Source organism: Panthera pardus, unplaced genomic scaffold, assembly GCF_024362965.1.
Source record: "Panthera pardus isolate Hobbes unplaced genomic scaffold, ASM2436296v1 HiC_scaffold_16, whole genome shotgun sequence".
Lineage (NCBI taxonomy): Eukaryota > Metazoa > Chordata > Mammalia > Carnivora > Felidae > Panthera > Panthera pardus.
Genome location: NW_026526721.1, coordinates 147,252,347 through 147,273,377, shown reverse-complemented (window position 1 = coordinate 147,273,377; position 21,031 = coordinate 147,252,347). Strand labels below are relative to the sequence as shown.

At 49.2% G+C, this 21,031-nt stretch overlaps 1 protein-coding gene and 1 long non-coding RNA gene across 24 annotated transcripts in view; one reads left to right on the top strand and one right to left on the bottom strand.

The window, feature by feature from the left end:
• POMGNT2 (protein O-linked mannose N-acetylglucosaminyltransferase 2 (beta 1,4-)) overlaps positions 1–21,031 on the bottom strand; it is a 76,477-nt gene that overhangs the window by 15,712 nt on the left and 39,734 nt on the right. For 11 of the 21 annotated variants that reach the window (XM_053903903.1, XM_053903908.1, XM_053903909.1 and 8 more), the window contains 2 exons: positions 17,988–18,850; positions 10,119–12,452 (listed from right to left, as the gene is read on the bottom strand). The exons of 1 other annotated variant lie outside the window; for it this stretch is intronic. In XM_053903903.1, the coding sequence (XP_053759878.1) occupies positions 10,605–12,347 (1,743 nt within the window). In that variant the 5' untranslated portion in view covers positions 12,348–12,452; positions 17,988–18,850 and the 3' untranslated portion in view covers positions 10,119–10,604. Of the gene's footprint in view, positions 1–10,118; positions 12,453–17,987; positions 18,851–21,031 lie in introns of those variants that run through there. 9 more of the 21 variants (XM_053903913.1, XM_053903915.1, XM_053903917.1 and 6 more) reach the window with 3 other exon arrangements.
• On the top strand, positions 1,252–20,710 carry LOC109251345 (uncharacterized). Of its 3 annotated transcripts, none has more exons than XR_008422634.1 (4): positions 1,252–3,571; positions 15,635–15,820; positions 17,752–17,960; positions 20,457–20,710. It is a non-coding gene; the product is annotated as an uncharacterized LOC109251345 (long non-coding RNA). The 3 variants fall into 3 exon arrangements; XR_008422635.1 differs by lacking the exon at positions 1,252–3,571 and adding an exon at positions 13,114–13,159; XR_008422633.1 differs by lacking the exon at positions 1,252–3,571 and having other exon boundaries at positions 15,416–15,820.

Genomic DNA, 21,031 nt, shown 5'->3' with positions numbered 1-21,031 from the left:
TGGTGTTATCATTTTCATTGACTTCCATATACTTTTTAATTTCCTCTTTAACTTCTTGGTTAGCCCATTCATTCTTTAGTAGGATGTTCTTCAGTCTCCAAGTATTTGTTACTTTTCCAAATTTTTTCTTGCGGTTGATTTTGAGTTTCATAGCATTGTGGTCTGAAAATATGTACGGTATGATCTCGTTTTTGTACTTACTTAGGGCTGATTTGTGTCCCAGTATATGGTCTATTTTGGAGAACGTTCCATGTGCACTGGAGACTTATTCTGCTGCTTTAGGATGAAATGTTCTGAATATATCTGTTAAGTCCATCTGGTCCAGTGTGTCATTCAAAGCCGTTGTTTCCTTGTTGATTTTTTGATTAGACGAGCTGTTCATTGCTGTGAGTGGGGTGTTGAAGTCTCCTACTATTATGGTATTACTATCGATGAGTTTCTTTATGTTTGTGATTAACTGATTTATATATATGGGTGCTTCCACATTTGGCACATAAATGTGTACAATTGTTGGGTCTTCTGGTGGATAGACCCCTTGATTATGAAATAATGCCCTTCTGCATCTCTTGATACAGTCTTTATTTTAAAGTCTAGATTGTCTGATATAAGTATGGCTACTCCGGCGTTCTTTTTTGACCATTATTAGCATGATAGATGGTTCTCCATCCCCTTATTTTCAATCTGAAGGTGTCTTTAGGTCTAAAGTGGGTCTCTTGTAAACAGCATATAGATGGATCTTGTTTTCTTATCCATTCTGTTACCCTATGTCCTTTGATTGGAGCATTGAGTTCATTGACGTTTAGAGTGACTACTGAAAGATATGAATTTATTGCCATTATGATGTTTGCAGAGTTGGAGTTTCTGGTGATGTTCTCTGGTCCTTTCTAATCTTTGTTGCTTTTGGTATTTATTTATTTATTTATTTATTTATTTCTCTCTATATATACATACTTTTTCATCTTTTCTTCCCTCAGAAAGTCCCCCTTAAAATTTCTTGCAGGGCTGGTTTAGTGGTCACAAACTCCTTTAATTTTTGTTTGTCTGGGAAACTTTTTATCTCTCCTTCTATTTTGAATGACAGCCTTTCTGGATAAGAATTCTTGGCTGCATATTTTTCTGATTCAGCACATTGAATATATCCTGCCACTCCTTTCTGGCCTGTCGATTTCTGTGGATAGGTCTGCTGCAAACCTGATATGTCTTCCCTTGTAGGTTAGGGACTTATTTGTCCTTGCTGCTTTCATGATTCTCTCCTTGCCTGAGTGGTTTGTGAATTTGACTATGATATGCCTTGTTGATGGTCGGTTTTTGTTGAATCTAATGGGTGTGCTCTGTGCTTCCTGGATTTTGATGTCTGTGTCTTTCCCAGGTCAGGAAAGTTTTCTGCTATGATTTGCTCCCATATCCCTTCTACCCCTATTTCTCTCTCTTCCTCTTTTGGGACCCCTATGATTCTGATGTTGTTCCTTTTTAATGAGTCACTGATTTCTCTAATTCTTAAATCGTGCTCTTTTGCCTTAATCTCTCTCTTTTTTTCTGGTTCATTATTCTCTATAAGTTTGTCCTCCACATCACTGATTCTCTGTTCTGCCTCATCCATCCTGGCCACCGCGGCATCCTTCTGTGATTGCAGCTCAGTTATAGCATTTTTAATTTCATTCTGACTAATTTTTACTTCTTTTATCTCTGCAGAAAGGGATTCTAATCTATTTTTGACTCCAGCTAGTATTGTTATTATTGTGATTCTAAATTCTGGTTCAGACATCTTGCTTGTATCTGTGTTGGTTAAATCCCTGTCTGTCGTTTCTTCATGCTCTTTCTTTTGGGGTGAATTCCTTCATTTTGTCATTTTGAAGGGAGAAAAGGAATTAATGAGGTAGAAAAATTAAAATTAAAAAATATTAAAATTTTAAAAATGTTAAAATTAAAAAATTAAAAACACACACACACAAAAACCAAATAAATGATGCTAGATTCTAGGTGTGTTTTGTCTGGGTGTTGAAAGTGGTTTGACAGATTAGAGGGAAAAAAAGGGGGGGAGAAAAAAAAAAGAAATCATTTGAGAATTTGAAAAAATGAATACACTGAAGTAGACTACAATGAGATGATGGGAGTAAAATAGAATTTGAAAAAATATACACAAAAGTAAAGAATGAAGTAGAAAAAATTAAAGAAAAGTAATAAAAATTAAAAATAAATATGAATGTTTTCTTTTTCTGTATTCAAGAAAAAGAAACAAGAAAGAGAAAAAAAGATTAAAAAAAGAAAGAAAAAGAAAAGGAAATCGTTTGAAAATCTGAAAAAGTGAATACACTGTAGACTAAAATAAAATGATGGAAGTAAATAGAATTTGAAAAAAGTTACATAAAAGCAAAAAATATAGTAAAAAAATTAAAGCAAAATACTTTTAATAGAAATTGAAAGTAAAAATGAATTTTTTCTCTCTCATTCAAGAAAAAGAAAAGAAATGAAAAAGGGAAAAAAAGAAAAAGAAAGAAAAAGAAAGGAAATCATTTGAAAATTTGAAAAGGTGAATACACTTAAGTAGACTAAAATAAAGTGATGGAAGTAAAATAGAATTTGAAAAAATTTACAAATAAGTAAAAAATATAGTAATAAAAATTAAAGAAAAATATTTTTAATGAAAATTGAAAATAAAAATGAGTTTTTCTCTTTCTGTATTCAAGATAAAGAAATGTAAAAGAAAAAGAAAGAAAGAAAGAAAACTGAATAGATGGACCTGCTAACAGATTGAAGTAGGACTGAAGTTGCTTCGTTTTCCCCTAGAAGTCAGTCTATGTAGCGCTTTAGAGGCCATAAATTAAGCAGGTGGTGAGACTTGTGTTCTTGAAGAGCGAGGTTGGCGCAGTTGGGCGGGGCTCAGTGTAACGGCTCCGCTCTCCACTAGATGGCGCTGCTGGCCTACTGGGGCGGAGCGCGGTGCTCGTAGGTGCGCATGCGCATCCGCTGGAGCGGTTAAAATGGCGTCACCCAGCCACCCAGGCTGTTCTCCTGGGTCAGCAGCACACCCGTCCTCTGTCCTCAGCTTTCGTCCACTCCCCGCTCTTTCACTCTCCGTGACCAGGTCCCAGGCAGCACCTCTCTCCCGTTTTGTCTCAGATGCATCTCTCTTCCCCGGCCCCTTACTTCTGAAGGACTGCGGCTTTGACCCGTTCCGCCCCTCTGCGGGAGGGTCTCACCGAGCAGTGGCCGAATGAGCAAGGGCCGAATGTCGGCCGCAGCCAGGAACGCTTGCTGGGCCCTGCTGCTGCCGGTGCCCCGAGACTACGACCAGGTGCCGCCCACCCCAGAAAAAGTTCACGAGACGGTGTAGCAGCAGGGATTATGGAAAATCACAACACACATCTGGCACCAGTCTTCACCCTTAACGACCTTGTTCCAGCACCAGCGAATGTGGCCGCCTTCCGGGGTCTGCCGGGACCAGGTGGCGTCAAGAGTCTCTACCAAATGTCCTTCCATCAGTGGAACCGCTTTTCCCCGTGTGGCCCGAGAACCTCCCGGACCCCACTCTGCTCCTGGGGCTTCGCCCTTCCCACCAGAGCACCGCCAGGTAGGGAGCCGCGGAGTTGCATCCTTTGCGCTCCCCTTGTTTACAGTCTTAATAGAATTAAACCCTCTGCCTTCTCCTTTCTCCCTTTTTAGTTTAGTCTCTGCGGCTGTTTCCAATTTTCCACTTTCTCTCCAGCTGCTTTTGGGGAGGGGTGCTTTTCCCGTATTCTCTCCCCCACCCCCACCCCCCAGTCTCCGTCCTCTCTTGGCTCACAAAAGCACCTCCCTTCCTGCACCTTCTCGCTCCCCAAGTTCACTTCTCCGTGCCGCGTACCTGAATTCTGTGGTTCAGGTTGTGCAGATTGTTGCGTTAATCCCCCAATCGGTTTTCTAGGTGTGTAGGATGGTTTAGTGTTGGTCTGGCTGTATTTCATGGACGTGAGACACACAAAAAAGTTCCATGCTGTTCCGCCATCTTGGCTCCTCCCCAAGAATATGATTTTTAAAGTTTCTTGTGTGTGTCTCCCCAGCATCATTTTCTAGAGGATCATTTATACCACAGACCCCGCGTAACACCAAGGAACAAGGGCCTCACCTCCACATGTCCACGTGACCGACACAGGGCGTAACCAGGGACGCTAGTGCATAAAGGCAAATCCAATGGTGATGCTTCTTGCACATTGGATCGCCTTATTCTAGTGAACATTTAAAACACACACACTCACACCAGGCATCTTGCTGACTTTTGTGGTGGGAAGGAATAGATACATTCTTTCTTTGCCCTGCACACATTGAAGCTCTGTCCCCACACAAAGACACATCTAGCCCTGGGGGGTGACAGTGGTGGATGTGTAATTTGGATCAGGTCGTCCAACCCGCCCTCCTAGGAAGGCTTCTTGTGCTGCCCAGGCTGCATATGCTATTACCCAGACTCCCTTGCAGCCCAGCAGGTCTCGGGATGCAGATTAGATGCCACTATTTGGACGCACTCATGGGACGGTTGGAGAGTGAGGTGGAGGATGTCTTCTTGCTCCTCTCGGCTATTTTCGGTCACCGGCTCTGTGGTGACTGAGGTGGCTGTGACAGTGGCAGCAGCTGCGACAGTGACCGTGGCATCCTGAGCCTCGGACCGGAGCTCAGCTTCTGGCTCCTGAACTCACAGCTCCAGTAGCAGCCTCCAAGGCTGTGCAGTTCCCTGAATTCTTCCTCCAGGCCCAGCCTGGATCCTGCTCCTCGTCTCCTCCCAAGGATTTGGGTTTTAACTTTTGACATAATTACAAATTCATAGTGGTTGCAAAGATAGTACGGGGAGGTCCTGTGTATCCTTCATCCAGTTTCCCCGAGTGGTTACATCTTCCGTAAGTATCGTACAATACCAAAACCACGGACTGAACACTGCCATACTGTACGTGCGTGGTTCCATGTCACTTTGTCACGTGTAGGTCCCTTAAGTCCCACGGCAATCGACATACGAAACTGTTCCAGCACTACAAAGGTCTCCCTCCTGCTACCCCTAGGTAGTCACACGCACCCCTTTTATTCTCACCCACCCTAACCCCCCGCAACCACAAACCTGTTCCCCATCTCTACCATTTTCGTCATTTTGAGAATGGTATCGAAATGGAATCACACAGTATGCAAACTGTTGAGACTGGCTTTTTTCACTCAGCCCAACGCCCCTGAGATCCATGCAGATTGTTGCTCTTATCAATAGTCTGTTCCCTTTTTTTATTACTGTTCCTTTTTATTATGTAGTATCCCGTGGTGCAGAGGGACCACGGTTTGTTTACAGCTCACCCACTGAAGGACAGCTGGGTCATTTCTAGTTTGGGGCTAATACAATTAAAGCTCCTCTAACATTCTCATACAGAATTTTTTCCCTGGGGTAAATGCCCACGAGTGCAGTTTCATGGTGATATGCTTAATTTCCTAAGAAACTGCCAAGCTGTTCCCAGACTACATTTTACATTCCTATCAGCAATGCACACGAGACAACCAGTTTCCCTGCATCTTTTCAGGCATTTGGCTTCGTCCCTACTTCTTACTGGAGCCGAGGCATGTGTGAGGCTTCCCTCCCACCAGTGCCTCTGGTTTCCACTCGGACAACAGGAGCAAGGGGCACAGGGATTATTAACCTTCCCTCACACTTTCCATCAGTTGGAAGAAGGTAGTGTTGCCAAATATTTGTTCCACGAAATTCAAGTTGGAGTATTTTGTATTTTGTTTGCTACACCTTAGCCATCCTAGAAAAAGGCTGACCAAACTGAACCTATGAAGTCTGATAGCACAACAGCCCGGCACAGGTTCTTTATTTCCATAGGACGTAAGCTCCCAGAAGGCAACTGCACCTTTTCGTGCTTTTTATTCCCCAAGTCAGACAGAATTATCTCAAATTCTAAATTAGCTGTGTGGCTTCATGAGGTTTCCTTTGGGAGGAGAAATGAAAACTCCTTTATTTCTTTTTTCTTTTTTTTTTAAATATAATTTATTGTCAAATTGGCTTCCATACAACACCCAGTGCTCATCCCAACAGGTGCCCTCCTCAATGCCCATCACCCGCTTTCCCCTCTCCCCCACCCCCCATCCACCCTCAGTTTGTTCTCAGAATTTAAGAGTCTCTTGTGGTTTGCCTCCTTCCCTCTCTGTACCCCCCCCCCCCCCCGCTTCTCCTCCCCCCTGGTCTTCTGTTGAGTTTCTCAGGATCCACATATGTGTGAAAACATACGGTATCTGTCTTTCTCTGCCTGACTTATTTCACTTAACATAATACCCTCCAGTTCCATCCACGTTGCTACAAATGGCTGATTTCATTCTTACACCATATACAAAAGTAAACTCAAAATGGATGAAGGACCTGAACGTGAGACAGGAAAACTTTTTTTAAAGGCCCTGGCGTCCCACAGCCAGTATGGCTCCTGAAGGGAGACGTCACAGGGCCTTTCCGCATGTGGGTGCGGCCTTGGCCTCTGCCCGTGGTGCTGACCAGGAGGGCCTGGTCAGACTGTCACCATCTTCAACCCCAGGGACAGGGAGAGCAGGGCCGCACCCCCCCGCGGGAGGAACAGCAGCGTGTCATTGCCTCCCTTCCACCCTCTCCCGCATCTGAAGAGGACTATGTGCGGGCCTGATGCTACCCCCCCTGTCCTGGGAGGGGGAGGCCCTCACGAAGACACCCTCCATGGGGCCATAGGCGCTGTTGGGCGACGCCTGGGGCAGAGGCAGGTGAACCTAGACTGCCTGACCACACAGGGGTGGCCGAGAGGGGCGGCCAGAGACTAGACAGTCAGGGGCTGAGGAGCACCCCTCCGGTGTCTGCTTTGCATCAGGTGTCCAGGTGTGCTCCCCTCCCAGCCTCGCACTGGCCTGCTGCCACCCCCCCCCCCCCCACAGCCAGCAAGGTGACCTCAGAGCTGGCTCACGGGGTGCGGAGGGAGCCGCTGGTTATTGCGAAGGGCTTGTCGGAGGGGCTTCCTGAGCACCCCAGATCCCAGGTCTCACGCTGCCCTTCCCTTCCCCTGATCCTTTGATGGGCCGTGTTAAGACACAAATTTAAAACAAACAGTAATGACAAAATGTTAATACCCTTAATGTTAAATGCGCTCTTATGACTCCCATATACTAACAAGCAATTCTTGCCTACTAAATCTCCAATGTTTAAAAAAACCACAAATACGGGGCACCTGGGTGGCTCAGTCGGTTAAGCATCCGACTTCGGCTCAGGTCATGATCTTGCGGTTTGTGAGTTTGGGCCCCACGTCGGGCTCTGTGCTGACAGTTTGGAGCCTGGATGGAGGCTGCTTCAGATTCTGTGTCCTCCTCTCTGCCCCTCTGCCGCTTGCACAGGTTCTCTCAATCTCTCTCTCTCTCAAAAATAAACCTTAAAAAATTTTTTTTAACTGCAAATATGGGGATGATGGAAATAATCTACATCTTGCAAGGGCATGGGGGTACAAAGAAATATGTATGAGTGAAACTCACGGAACTCTACACTGAAGATTTTTGCACTTCAACTACGTGGCAATGGGAAAGAATGAAATATGGCCCTTTGTAGCAACGTGGATGGAACTGGAGAGTGCGATGCTAAGTGAAATAAGCCATACAGAGAAAGACAGATACCATATGTTTTCACTCTTATGTGGATCCTGAGAAACTTAACAGGAACCCATGGGGGAGGGGAAGGAAAAAAAAAAAAAAGAGGTTAGGGTGGGAGAGAGCCAAAGCATAAGAGACTCTTAAAAACTGAGAACAAACTGAGGGCTGATGGGGGGTGGGAGGGAGGGGAGGGTGGGTGATGGGTATTGAAGAGGGCATCTTTTGGGATGAGCACTGGGTGTTGTATGGAAACCAATTTGACAATAAATTTCATATATTAAAAAAAAATCTATGCACTTCACTGTAAATCAACTAAACATCAATGAAAGAAATATGTTAAAAAGAAGAAGCAAAAGAAAAAACAGTGCTGTCGAAGGGCCTGGGCTGGGCTGTTGGGCACATAGGTCCAGGTTCGTGCCAGGTAACAGATGCTGTGATCTGGGGAAAGGAGATCCATTTTTTTGTGAGTCCATCCAATGGAATGGTCTACAGCCAACCAGAATCTTGTTTTCAGAGAATAACTTTCAGTGACATGGCGAAGTGTTCATGTTATAATGTTAAGAGAAAAGAAACCAGAGTCATAAATTTGTGAAAAGCCATTTGGACACAGGCAGAAATCCATCATTTCACTGAAACAATGAACCACTCATGGCGCCTCTTCTACATCATGATCCACGCACATAAACACCCACACAGAGCCGCTAGCCTGTGGGCAACCCTGTGCAGGAGCAGAGTTTCAGGCCGCGACGGGGGTACGGCTGGGGTTTGGGGGATGCGGCAGGCCCTAATTACCAAGGAGCTGGAGGAGACACACACTGAATTTTCCAGAAGAGTTGCCCCTTGAGCCAAGGTTTTGTTTCTTTTTAATTAAGGTATAATGTACGTAAAGTATATAAAGTGCACGAATCTCAAGTATAAGCTGATGACTGCTTCCACGGATAATCGCTGCGTGACCACCACCCAGCTCGACATTCGCAACCTCCCCAGTTCCCTTGTGTCCATCTGTCTTTACCCTTCCCAGTAGCGATTCTGACTTCTGCCATAGATTTGTTTTCCTCTTCTGGCGCTTCATGGAAATGGAATTGTACAACATTTATTCTTTCACTCAACATTGTATCTGTAAGATTTACACTGCTGTGTATACCCAGATTTCTTTCTTTTTTTTTTTTTTAAATTACTGTGTCCTTGGCATGAATCTACCTGTTGATAAAACTTTGGGTTTAATTTCTGGCCGTGTAGAGCCGTGAAGATTTTATACATGTCTTTTTGATGACATAAGTACTCGTTTCTCTTGGGTATACTTAGCAGTGGAGTTGCCAAGATACAGGGTAACGATGTGTTCAGCTTTAGTGAAAACCCACTAATTGCGTCATTTTACCTCCACACTGGCGGTGTCTGAAACTTCCAAATGAACTGAATCTTTCTGTGTGGATGAATGTGGCAGTTGGAGAAGGTGGCAGATGGAGGCTACAGTTAGGGACAAAGATACTCTGGGTAAGAGAAATGTCAGGGAGGCACAGGTGGCCCTGAGAATGTGCCACTTTAGATCTCTTGCTCTGAACCCACCACCAACCGGCACCGAGGCCATGCTTCCCACAGCAGCCCTCAGCCAGTGACCAGGCTACTCATCTAATTCACAACTTTGGCTCCAGAACTGCTGATGGGCTTGGTGCGACAATCTGAGAATTGAGGTACAGCCTGGGACTCTACCTCCTGGACCCCCTTTCTGTCCCTCCCAGGAGTCAGGCTTGCAACAGGTTCTCTTCTCTCAGGACACAGTTGATCTTAGCTGTTTCCACGGAAGCCAGACAAAGGTGGAATGTCAGGTGTGCTATTTGGCAAAACTGCTCACAGTAAAACTGACGTCTGACAGATCAGCTACATCTGCACTGGAAGGGCTGTGAACGAACTAAAATATCTGGTGGGACGCCAGAGCTGGGGGCTCCCCTGAGTGCAGTGGCTTTAGAATCCGGGATGTTCCTTGAGGGGCCTGGGAACTAAGACCGTTGTTTGAAAGAGAATGGCTCCTATGGGGCTTCTAAGCCAGTGGCCCCAACTACTGACATGGGTCTTGCCCCGTCACCCTCGAGCAGGGACTTGCGGAACAGGGCGAGGATGGCCCCGGGGCTGGTGTGAGGGCTCCTCCTGCAGAAGAAAAGTGCTCTACGCTCTCCTGCTGAACGTCCTGTCCTATGTCCTTCTAAGGGGACCCGACGCCAAGTGTGGTCTGTTGTGGTCTTGTGAGTCCTCTTCAGCCTAAGAAAACCCCCTGGTGGACACGGCTCTTGCTCACCACGGCCCTGTCCCTCCCGCTTCCAGCCTCGTTGCCCCACTTAGCCGGAAATGCGATATCCGTCCAGCGATCAAGAGGAAATCCGACCAGCCTGTCTCACGTCACAGTCCTCGGCGCTTTCCCATCACCACGTCGCCTTGGGTGACAGCTGGGGTTAAAGAGCATGTGGGTACCGACTAACAGCCCGCTTCCCGCTGTCCAAAAAAAAAAGACTGGACCAAGATGTTTATAATCATTTAATGAATGTTCCACACACACCTTCACTGTGCTACAGGCGTTTCATGATGACGGAAGCTGATGAATCACCCACCCAAGCAACCACGTGATCTACTACTCACAGTTTCCAAACACCTGGAGATCAACCAGAAAGATTCAGTAGGGGACGGCACGACTACTCGGCCAGAGGCTCCTTAGGGTTCTTACTTTCCTTCTTCCTTCTCCTCCTCCTCCTCCTCCCGCTAAGGACCTTCTCCACGGTCTGGATGCTCAGGATGGGAGAAGGGGGCTGGGAGGGTCCCATCGTACCAGGGCAAAGAGGACTGTGGACCCCACACTCCAGATGCAGTAAGATGACATGGGGGCACAAGCCTGGGGCAGGCCTGCTCAATAAATAAACAATTCCCAGAAGCCGCCACACGGGGCTAGTGGGCCCAGGGCCACTGAGCTGGAGGAGCCACACCCCCACCCAGGCCTGGCTACGGCACGCTCGCTACGTGTTGCACACCAGCACATCTGCAAAGGGTCCCAGGAGGATCTTGTTGAAGATGCAGCGGACCCACACCAAGTAGGTAGTGAAAGGCTTGATGTTCTCGGTGAAGGTGTGGTTCTGCAGGGCCAGGATGTAAGGCACATAGGTGTTCTCGCCCTGCTCCTGGAGCCACACCTCGTACTTCACCTCCCTCACCTTCAGGTACTTGAGGTTCCACGGGATCTGCCAGGACACGGTGAGGCGCGCCTCGGAGGCGCCCTGCACTGACGCCTGGCACCGCGCATCCCGGACCTTGCCTGGGTAGAGGCCGACAGTCCACTTCTGCTTCCGCGGCCCCGGCCGGCCCTTTACCACGCGCCGTATGGTCTGGATGAGGGATGGGACGTCCACCTTGGTGTCCTGGTAGATTCGGAAGAGCCACTCAGGGTTCCGGCAACAGAGATGCCGCGGGACCTCGCGGCTCTGCAGGATACGGGCCTGCTCCGCCCGGTCTAGGTGAGCGATGCCCCCCTGGTCCCAGGGCCGTTCAGGGTGCGTGACTGTGTTCTCTGGCATCATGTTCCGCCAGGCTACGTACTGGAGGTCCATGCCAGGCAGCGTGGCCAGCGTCTTATAGGGCGTATAGTGGTCGGGATTGACAGCATACGGGAAAAGCTCGACCACAGTGGCCCCACGGGGCAGGAAGAGGGCAGTGACCAGCTGGGCCCCGTGCATGCTGACCAGCATGGAGGCGTTGCCGACCAGCCGCACGACATCTGCAAAGGCGTGGTCCTCCAGGGACACCGTCACCGTCTTCATCTGGAACTCCTGGGCCAGTGCCAGCAGCAGCTCTGCCTCGTTCAGGATGAGTCTGTTCTGGGTACGGCTGAAGACCAGAATGTAGTCTTCGCCTAGGGGAGCCCCTGCCCGGCTCACGTTCAGCTTTTCCATCATGAACCGTGCGAACTGCCGGATCTCGTTGCCCGAGACCAGGACGTTAGCCTTCGGGCCCTGGGGCTGGACGAAGCCATACTGGTACCACGTGGTGACCTTGGAGAGACCCACGAAGGCATGGGAGAAGCACAGCAGCCGGCCCAGGGTCTTGAGCTGTGCCCGCAGGAGTGGCTGCTTCGGGCTGAGGAGCTTGTAGAGCTCAAAGTGTGCGCCCTCGCTCCAGCCCTCCATGAAGAAGAGCCGGGCCTCGTGGGCCAGGCCGGGGAACTGCCTCAGGGTGTAGAAGAGAGGCAGCAGGTCGTCGTGGAAGACGTGCATGAGGTTGTCGGGGTTGAACCGGTTGGCGAGGAGCGCCACGTCGGGCACGAACACGGGCTTCGGCATGAAGCGCAGGGCGGCGGCCGGCAGCTCCACGAAGTTGAAGTACTGGGTGTTGTGGTCCTCCACGGTGGACAGGTCGAGCAGGGCCGGCTGGAAGCGCCGGGAGCCCAGGTTGGGCAGCATGACGGACGCGTTGCCGTGGAAGAAGACGAACTCCTCGGCCTCGCTGGAGTAACACAGCCACTCGAAGCGGCAGAGGCGGTCAGTGTGCGTGCGGCCCGTGCACACCATGTGTGTGCCGCCCTCCATCAGGGTCTGCAGCGCCCTGGGGTAGTCGATCCTCAGCGCGGGGCCCGGCTCTGGGGCCTGGCGGCCGAGGGCCAGCTCCTCCTCCAGAGTGGCCGCATGCTCACGCAGCCGCACGTGCTTCCACAGGACCGCTGCCAGCACGGACACCAGGAGGGCGTTGAACACCGCCGACAGGTGCATCCTAATGCCACCACGGGGCCCTAGTGACAGGACAGCCCCCGGGCAGTGCCACGGGCCTGGCGGGCTCGACCCATCGCTGCGGGCACGCGGACGATCGGCAAAAGCCTGCGGGAGACAAGGAAAAGGGAAAGGTGTCGGCACGGTCTGTCTGCGGTCACCTTAGGCTCCTGCGGCGTGTCGGGCACTGTGCCTGCCACAACGCTGGATTCTCTTTTTGTTTTGAGAGCGAGCGTGTATGCGGGCGCCGATCAGGGGAGGGGCAGAGGGAGAGAGAGAGAGTCTTAAGCAGACTCCAAGTTCAGCGTGGAGCCCCACCCGGGGCTGGATCTCACGACCCTGAGGTCATGACCCGAGCCAAAGTCAAGAGGCGGGCGCTTCACCGAACGAGCCACCCGGGCGCCCCGGCACTGGATTCTTGAACCATCTTGCGCGTTCGAAGGTGTGGTAGACTAGACGGCTGTTCCAAATATTCACTGCCTCCCTTCCCCTCTGCCTCCACAGGGGGAGTATACATCCCCGCATCTTGACTTTGGGCTTGACCACATAACTTGCTTTGGCCAATGAAGTGTTAGCAGAGAAAGCATAATCGGAGCCTTGAAAAGAGCGTGTGTGGCTGGCCTCGCCCTCTTTATACCTATGACATTGCCGTGAGGAGAACGTGTTCAGCCTAACCTCCGGTCCCGGGAGTGACACGCGTGTGGAGCAGCGCTGCTCCGGCCAAGCCCAGTGTAGCTCACCTGACCCCCAGGTTTGTGAGTGAACCCAGCCAAGACCATCAGAACCACCGGTCAACGCAGGGACGTCTGAGCTGGGTAAGTGCTTACTGTTGTCCATCACGGAATCCTGCGGCTGTTTATTATGAAGCACCACTGTGGCCACAGCTAACCAGAGGACCTGTGATGAGAGGCCACAGGGAAAATCCCGGGTAGGGGCCTGGCATTGCTGGACTTTTCCTTATGTGGGACTGAAGGCCTGTGAGTGTCACTGCCAGGCTGTACCCCAGGACCCCAGTATGCCCCTTCTTAGGACACACAGCAGGTGCGCCTGCGGGATACGGGGGACCCTCTGCTCTTGTTTAAAGCTCCCGTTTGGAAATCATGCCTTTCAGAGTCCCATGAAAGGACGGGTAGGTTTGTGCCCCCTCCGTGGTCCAGTAATAGAACTGTGTCTGCACGTCACCACTGACACCCCGACAGAGAGGCCTGGCTGGGCTACACCACCTGCCCCGTTTTTCTGCGCTCCAGGGAAGGGTGACACTTGCTGTGAAACCCAGGACGGCTCAGACTGACGGATCTCACGCTCAGGCCTCACAGGAGGAGCACGCGTTAACACCTGATGCCTACACGGCACTGCGCTGGGGAGGGACGGAGCTGCCCCTTGATTCCCTTGGGGCTAGCTTTGGACTCTTGAGTGTCCTGCAACTTCCCTCTCCCTGCGATCACAAAGATCAACGTGCAGTCCTGCTCAGAAAGAGACAGTGGCTTAGGCTGGGTTCCCTCAGAACTGCAATCAGAGATAAGGGTTGGAGTCAAAATAGTTTGAGAAATTATCCCAAGAAACCTGTGTAGGAGAGTAGGGAATTAAGAGGGACAAGGAGTGAAGCCAACAGAGGGCACATCAATGAGCCCGTCGCTACTCTGCGAAAGCCGGGCTACTCGTCTACCAACTCCTACCCAGCATCAGTTGACGGTCATTCCTGGGGACACTGTCTCTTCAGCCTACCCTCACCTAAGGGTTGAGCACGCACACATTCGTACGTATGCACATTATATTCCCCACCAAAACATTTCACAAAGGATTACTCCGACTAGCTATAATGTACTCCAGTGTTTCCTTTTCCAGCCCGATATTCTATTCTGTTTCAAAAGGTGGGGAAGGGGGGGGGTGTGGGTGTTCACCTTAATTGATTTTACAACCTAACAGGGTCGGCAATTTGCTGTTTAAAAAATACTGGTCTAGACCACAAATTCTCAAACCTGGATGGTTGTCGACATCCCCAGAGGCACTCACTAAAACTGTATATTCCCAGGCACAGATCCTGGAGGTTCTGATTCAGTAACAGGTCTGGAGTATGGCTCAGGCATCTTTTCTTTTTCCTGTCTTCTTGCAGATTATTTGAATTACATTTTTATCTATCTATACTGTTTTTGAGTGTATTTCTTGGTACAGATTCTCTAGTGGTTGTTTTAGGCATCATACTACTGACATGCAACTTTGCACAGTCTACTAGTATTGACATTTTACATCTCGACTAAGTAAAGAGACCTTATCTCTGTTGGGCTCTTTTACCCTTTTCCCTTGCAATCATCTTCAACATTTCCTCTACAGACATTAAAATCCACATCAGACAGTATTACAAATTTGGTTTCAACTGTCAAATGTCATTTTCTCGAGAGGGAAAGGAAAGCCTATTACATTTACACATATTTTTATTCTTTCCATTCTTTCTTTGTCCCAGGTGTTCTTTGGTTATCATTTCTTTTCTTTGGAGAACCTCCCTTCATTACCATTGTAGGGAAGTTTGCTGGGAACAAATTCTTAGTTTTCCCTCAAGTGACAAAGCCTTGATTTCACCTTCATTCCTAAAGAATATTTTCACTGGGACAGAACTCTGGGGTGACAGTTCTCTCTTCACTCTGGCCTCCACATTTCTGATGAGAAATCCACTGCACCTAAACTGCCATTCCCCTGGACATAATGCATCCTTCCTCTCATGTGGCTCTGAAGAGTCTGGTTTTCAGAAGCCTGATGATTATCAGGTGTCCTGGTGTGGGTTTCTTTGGGTTTACCCTGTTAGGGTTTCATTCACTCTTGAATCTGTAGGTTTGTATCTCTCACCAAATTTGGGAAATTTTCAGCCATTGTTTCTCTGATACTTTTTCAGCCTCCAGGTACATGAATGTTAAATATTATATATATACAATTGTAAATATTTATTATATATATAATTATAAATATTATATGTGTGTGTGTGTGTGTGTGTGTGTGTGTGTGTGTGTGTGTGTCTTTTTAGGTCTCTAAGGCTCTCTTCAATTTTTTTCCAGTCTATTTTGTCTCTGTTGTTTAAATTGGATAATTTCATGTTCACTGATTTTTTTTTCTTCTGTCACATCCATTCTTCTATTGAGCCATTCCAGTGATTTTTTACATTTTGGTTACTACTCTCTTCGGTTCTCAAATCTCCATTTTGTTCTTTATATGTTTCGTTTCTTTGCTGAGACTTAGCCTGGGCATTTGGGGTATAATGTTATGATACTCTGGAGCTTATATTAAACCTTCTATTTTAGCAGGTTTTTGCAAGAACCATGCTAGTGGGGGAAGGAAAAGCACGGAGTCTCTACCGTTGGATGAGAGGAAATCCACGCTCCCCGTGTGGCCTCCACCAACAGCACCCTGGCAGGGAGAGTGAGAGACACAGCAGCATGGAGTAGGAAATCGCAGCTCCTCAGCTGGCCTCTACTGACACCCAGGGGGTACCTCATCATCACTGGGTGGGGGTCGAAGTCTAGGCTCCAGTGACACCTCAAGGGGACTGTCGTGGTGGGGGGCACATCTTGTCACCTCTGGGTGGTGGTAAAGGTCCAGGTTCTCATCCAGACCCATCGGGGGAGGGTAGGTTGGGGTGCTGAAGGTGGGGGTGGGTACCTGGTTGGTTACCACAAAGCAAGGATGGATGTCTAAGCTGTCCATTCAGCCTTTACTAGAACCAGGAGGGAGGGGAGAAGCAATTTTCCTTGGTGTTTTGCAGGAATAGGGTGTTACTCTCAAAAAGGTTTGTTTTGTTAGGCTGTTCCTTTTCCAGTCCTTTGACGAGAGAGAGCGAGCGAGCTTTCCTTGGGGCTTTTTCTGGTCGATGCTCACTGGCATTTCTGGGTTGTGGGCTTCTTTGGCACCCAGTCTGGGATACATAGGAGGCAAATAGAAAATCCAAGGAACTCAGTACTGTGTTCTTCTCTCCACCTTTCAGTCTTCTGATGTTTTATACACAATGTCCTGTATTTTTAGCTGTATTAGTGGATGGGTAGGGATAAATGTGTCTACTCTGTTTTGACCAGCACCCAAAGTCTCATTGGTATCTGCTTTTTTACTAAGCTCCCAGGTGATTCTGGGGGGTACAACCACATTTGAGAAACATCAAGTGGCTCTTAACCAAAGAACTAGGCCATGAATCCCAAGAGCCCCCAAAGTCTTAACGTATTCCAGCATCAGTTCAAAACTGTAAGTCCAAAGTCTCATCACCATGGGATACGGTGAACTAGGGCTTCCTGGAGCCTTGAGTACCTAGTGGTTTGCAGACCCTCATCCTTGGGGGCCGAGGGTGGTGGTAGGCAACAAGGACACGAGGCCAGGGTCGTGGGCCCCCACTTACCTCCACACAAAACCAAGCACCTTTAATTTCATATATTTAGAGGTACTCTAGTGGGTTGAATAATGTCTAAATTCAGGTCTACCCAGAACCTCAGAATGTGATGTTATTTGGAAAATGGGTCTTTACACACACAATTATTTAAGGATCTTGAGATGAGATCATAACAGATTAGGGTGGGCCCTAAATCTAATGAAAGTGTCCCTAGTGACAGAAAGTGACAGAAAACACAGAGGAACGGAGCAGGCAGCCACGTAAAAACAAAGACAAGCGATTGGAATCATGTAGCTATAAACCAAAGACCACCCAGGACTACCAGGAGCCACCAGAAGCCAAAAAGGGGAAGGGTTCTCTTCTTGAGCTTTTTTTTTTTTTTTTTTAAATGTTTATTTATTTTTGAGAAAGAGAGAGACAGAGTGCGAGCAGGGGAGGAGCAGAGAGAAGGAGACACAGAATCTGAAGCAGGGCCCAGGCTCTGAGAGCTTAGCACGGAGCCCCACACAGGGCTCGAACCCACAAACTGGGAGACCATGACCTGAGCCATAGCTAGACAATCGACTGAGTCACCCAAGTGCCCCTACCTCCTCGAGCTTTCAGAGGGAACACGGTCCTGTCAATACCTTCATTTTAGACTGTTGGCCACCAGAACTGTGGGAGAATAAATTTCTGTCATTGTAAGCCAAGTTTCTGGTAAATTTATTACAGCAGCACTTGGAAACTCATACGAGTACCACAAAAATTTATTTAAAAAACGGAGTTCTGGGGGGCCTGGGTGGCTCAGTTTGTTAATGTCCGACTCTTGATCTCCGCTCAGGTCATGACCTCCTGTTCCAGGAGATCGAGCCCTGCGTTGGGCTCTGCGCTGGCAACACGGAGCCTGCTTGGGATTCTCTGTCTCCCTCTCTCTCTCTCTGCCCCTCTCCAACTCATGCACGTGCTCTCTATCTCAAAATAAATAAATACACTTAAAAAAAATAATAAAAACAGGGCTCTTTGTTCTTAGGGAGGCATTCCACTGTTATTATTAATTTTTTTAAGTTTACTTTGGAAGAGACAGAGAGGCGTGAGTCGGAGAGGGCAGACGGGACAGAGACAGAATCCCAAGCAGGCTCCACACTGCCAGCACAGAGCCTGATGAGGGGCTTGAACCCACAAAGCCGTGAGATCATGCCCTGAGCTGAAACCAAGAGGTGGACGCTGAACCGACTGAGCCACCCAGGCGCCCCAGGAATTCCACCGTCGTTCAGGTGAACTACTGAGCGAGTCCTCCTCACCTTAGAGAGGTGCCCCGAATCATCCAGCAACTCTGCGACAGGCAGGATTAAAAATGGAGGCGTCCTAAACTCCTGGCGAGTGCTGCCTCCTGAAGGCTGGGGAGAGCGGCAGGTCACGTGCAGGCCTGGCCACGCAGCTTCTGAGTTCAGGGTCCAGCGAAGGCAGGTGGCTCCCCGCACAGCCCAGTCCGTCCACTGCTCCACCCAGCTGCCACCCGCTAGGGCCAGGCCAGGTCTGATGTGGGTGAGCCGCTCTTCACCCCCTTGGGCACGGCTCTGCTAGGGAGGACAGGCCCGTTCCACCCCTTGCAGCCTCCCTCCCCCTGCCTGAGGAAAGTCCTCTGGAGTTCTCACCTTGCCAGAGCAGCCACACCTTCTGCTAACCCTCCCCGACAGGGCGACAGGGCGGCAGGGAAGGTGCAGGGGGGGGTGCGGGGGACAAGTAGCACACCTCGGTCTCAGGGCACCGACCGCACCAAGAAGTCTGACCAATTGGTCTGCTCTGTTGGAGACCCCTGATCTCAGGAACTATCACATCACACCCTACACCAACCTGGCTCTGAGTTCCTGCCGCATTACCGGTGGTCGGTGGCTCCCAGAGGAGGATGTGTGCTGTCCAGGCAAGTTTAAGGCTAAAAAGCCAGACAGACTCGGGGTCAAACCCCAGCTCCGTGACTTTATGGCACCGCCTTTCTGAAGTCACGTTCCCCGTCAGCAAGAGCGAGAGCCCAGCACCCACCTCACAGGGTTGTGGAGAAGGTCAGAAATGGTGTATTCGTTGAACCTCATGAATACTGATAGCTGACTGCTTGTCACGTACAAAAACAGCAATTTCACGCAATTAGGGCCAACCTAATAAGTGTCTAGCAGAGGGGAAAAGGGAAAAAATTGAGGCACCAGATGGTTAATAAAGGGCCACAGGGATGCACAATGAAGTTTGGCATTTTAAAACATTTTGGACACACTTGGCTGCCTTCATCTGACTCGAAGCAAAAGATGATTGGTGCTGAGGCGGGAACTGTCACTTTTCATTACAGTCATTTGAAACAAAGGATTTTAAATCTAAGAGGATTCCTCCCACAGATGGGGACTGAGATAGGACATGCTGTCCTCTGTTGGCATCTTGGGCCAGAGTCCGTCACCAACTCTCTACTTGGGCTTCCAAGTCTAGTGCATTAATAAAGGACAGAGGGGGCACTATTTCCACCCAGGATCCATGCTCCTTTCCTCTTCCTACTAAAACCCCAGGTTTGTTCAGAAAGCCACCCCTCCCCGATACCCAGGAGGTGCAGAGCAAGCCAAGACCTACCTCCCACCTCCAGAGGGCGGGTCAGCAGAGAACAAGCCTCTGGGGCCAGTTACTGGCCCGGAATAGCATGCTACCTGAGTAGAACCAAGTAGAACGGAGGGCAGGAGTCACATCCCATGTTCCCACCCACTGGACACAAAAGAAGGTGCTGTCCCAAGGCCACTGCCTGCCATCCGCTGACCAGCCTGAGAACAAGGATGGCATGATGGAGGAGAGACAGGAAGGACCCTAGTGACATCTCAGAGCCCTATAACTTGGACTTCCTGCTGTGAACTTTCCTCATTATGGAAGCTGGTTTGGGTTGGGGTTTTGGGTCCTCTAAACTAAGAATAATTCAACTTTGTTGTTGTGCACGTTGTGTGGAGCAAACACATGGGGGTCTGACCTGTGCCTTCTGTTTCTGAGCTGTGCTCTAACTTAGTGGGGCTATTTGGTATCAGTTTCCCCATGACCCTTCTAACTTGGGAAAACAAAGCCCTCCAAGAAACTCTTGTATTAGAAACTAGAAACTATGGGGCACCTGGGTGGCTCAGTCGGTTAAACATCTGACTTTGGCTCAGGTCACGGTCCTGCAGTTTGTGAGTCTGAGCCCCACGTTAGTCTCTGTGCTGCCAGCTCAGAGCCTGGAACGTGCCTTGGATTCTGTGTCTCCCTCTCTCTCTGCCTCTCTCTCTCTCTCAAAAATGAGTAAACATTAAAAACTTTTTTCTAAAAAAGAAAAATCAGCGAAGGCCAGAATGTCAATGGCCTTGGTGCTAGGTCAAGAAATCTGAACTCTACCCTATAGGCAATGGGGAGCTACTGTAAGTCTTTGAGCAGAGTAGCCCAGAGATGGGGGAGAACAGAGGTAGAAAACCCAATGACAAGTTCCCAGCCTCAGTGTCCCTCCACTCAGTGTGGGAGAGGCAAGCCTAGGAGTTAGAATGGGGTGCCTGGAGGGGGAGCTTGGCATGAACGGAGTACAAAGAGCGTGTTCCTTATGGCAGTTCAAGTCCCGAAGTCTGCAGATGACTACCTTTAAGCAAATTCCTGTGGATTTAAAGCTACTCCCTTAACAAAGCTCCCACTCATTCAATCCCATCGGGCCTTCTTGGTCTGTAAGGAAGAAGGCAAAGTCACAGCTATCCTGAGAGCCCACAGACCTCATGTCCTTCATGCAGGTCTTCAAGGCTTTTGTGGAACAAAGGCAGAGAACTTCTGGTCCAGCCCCAGAGTGACGGAGAGGACACAAGCCGCTGCCTTCTTAGCCGGGTTTTGCCTGTGCTCCGGTCAGCCCTGCTAATCTCCAGGAGAGGATCTCTGCAAGCCCAGAACCCTGCGGCCAAGAAATCTGCTTAAACGTCAATGTTTCCCTGTCTTTTCACACTTAAGTACCCGCCAATAAAGAAGAGAAACTCTTTAATGCTCCGTACTCGACTGTAAAGTCCAGTATCCCCTTCTTCCAAGAATCCCCTATTCGTAATGATTCCCTTTACAATGTCTACCCCCAAGATTGAAGGGTTTCATCAACCTTTACCTCCTGAAGTTGGTATTTTATATCTGCATCTATATATGTAAAATCATACTGTGGCAGGGGCGCCTGGGTGGCTCAGTCGGTTGGGCGTCCGACTTCAGCTCAGGTCACGATCTCGCGGTCCGCGAGTTCGAGCCCCGCATCGGGCTCTGGGCTGACGGCTCAGAGCCTGGAGCCTGCTTCCGATTCTGTGTCTCCCTCTCTCTCTGCCCCTCCCCCGTT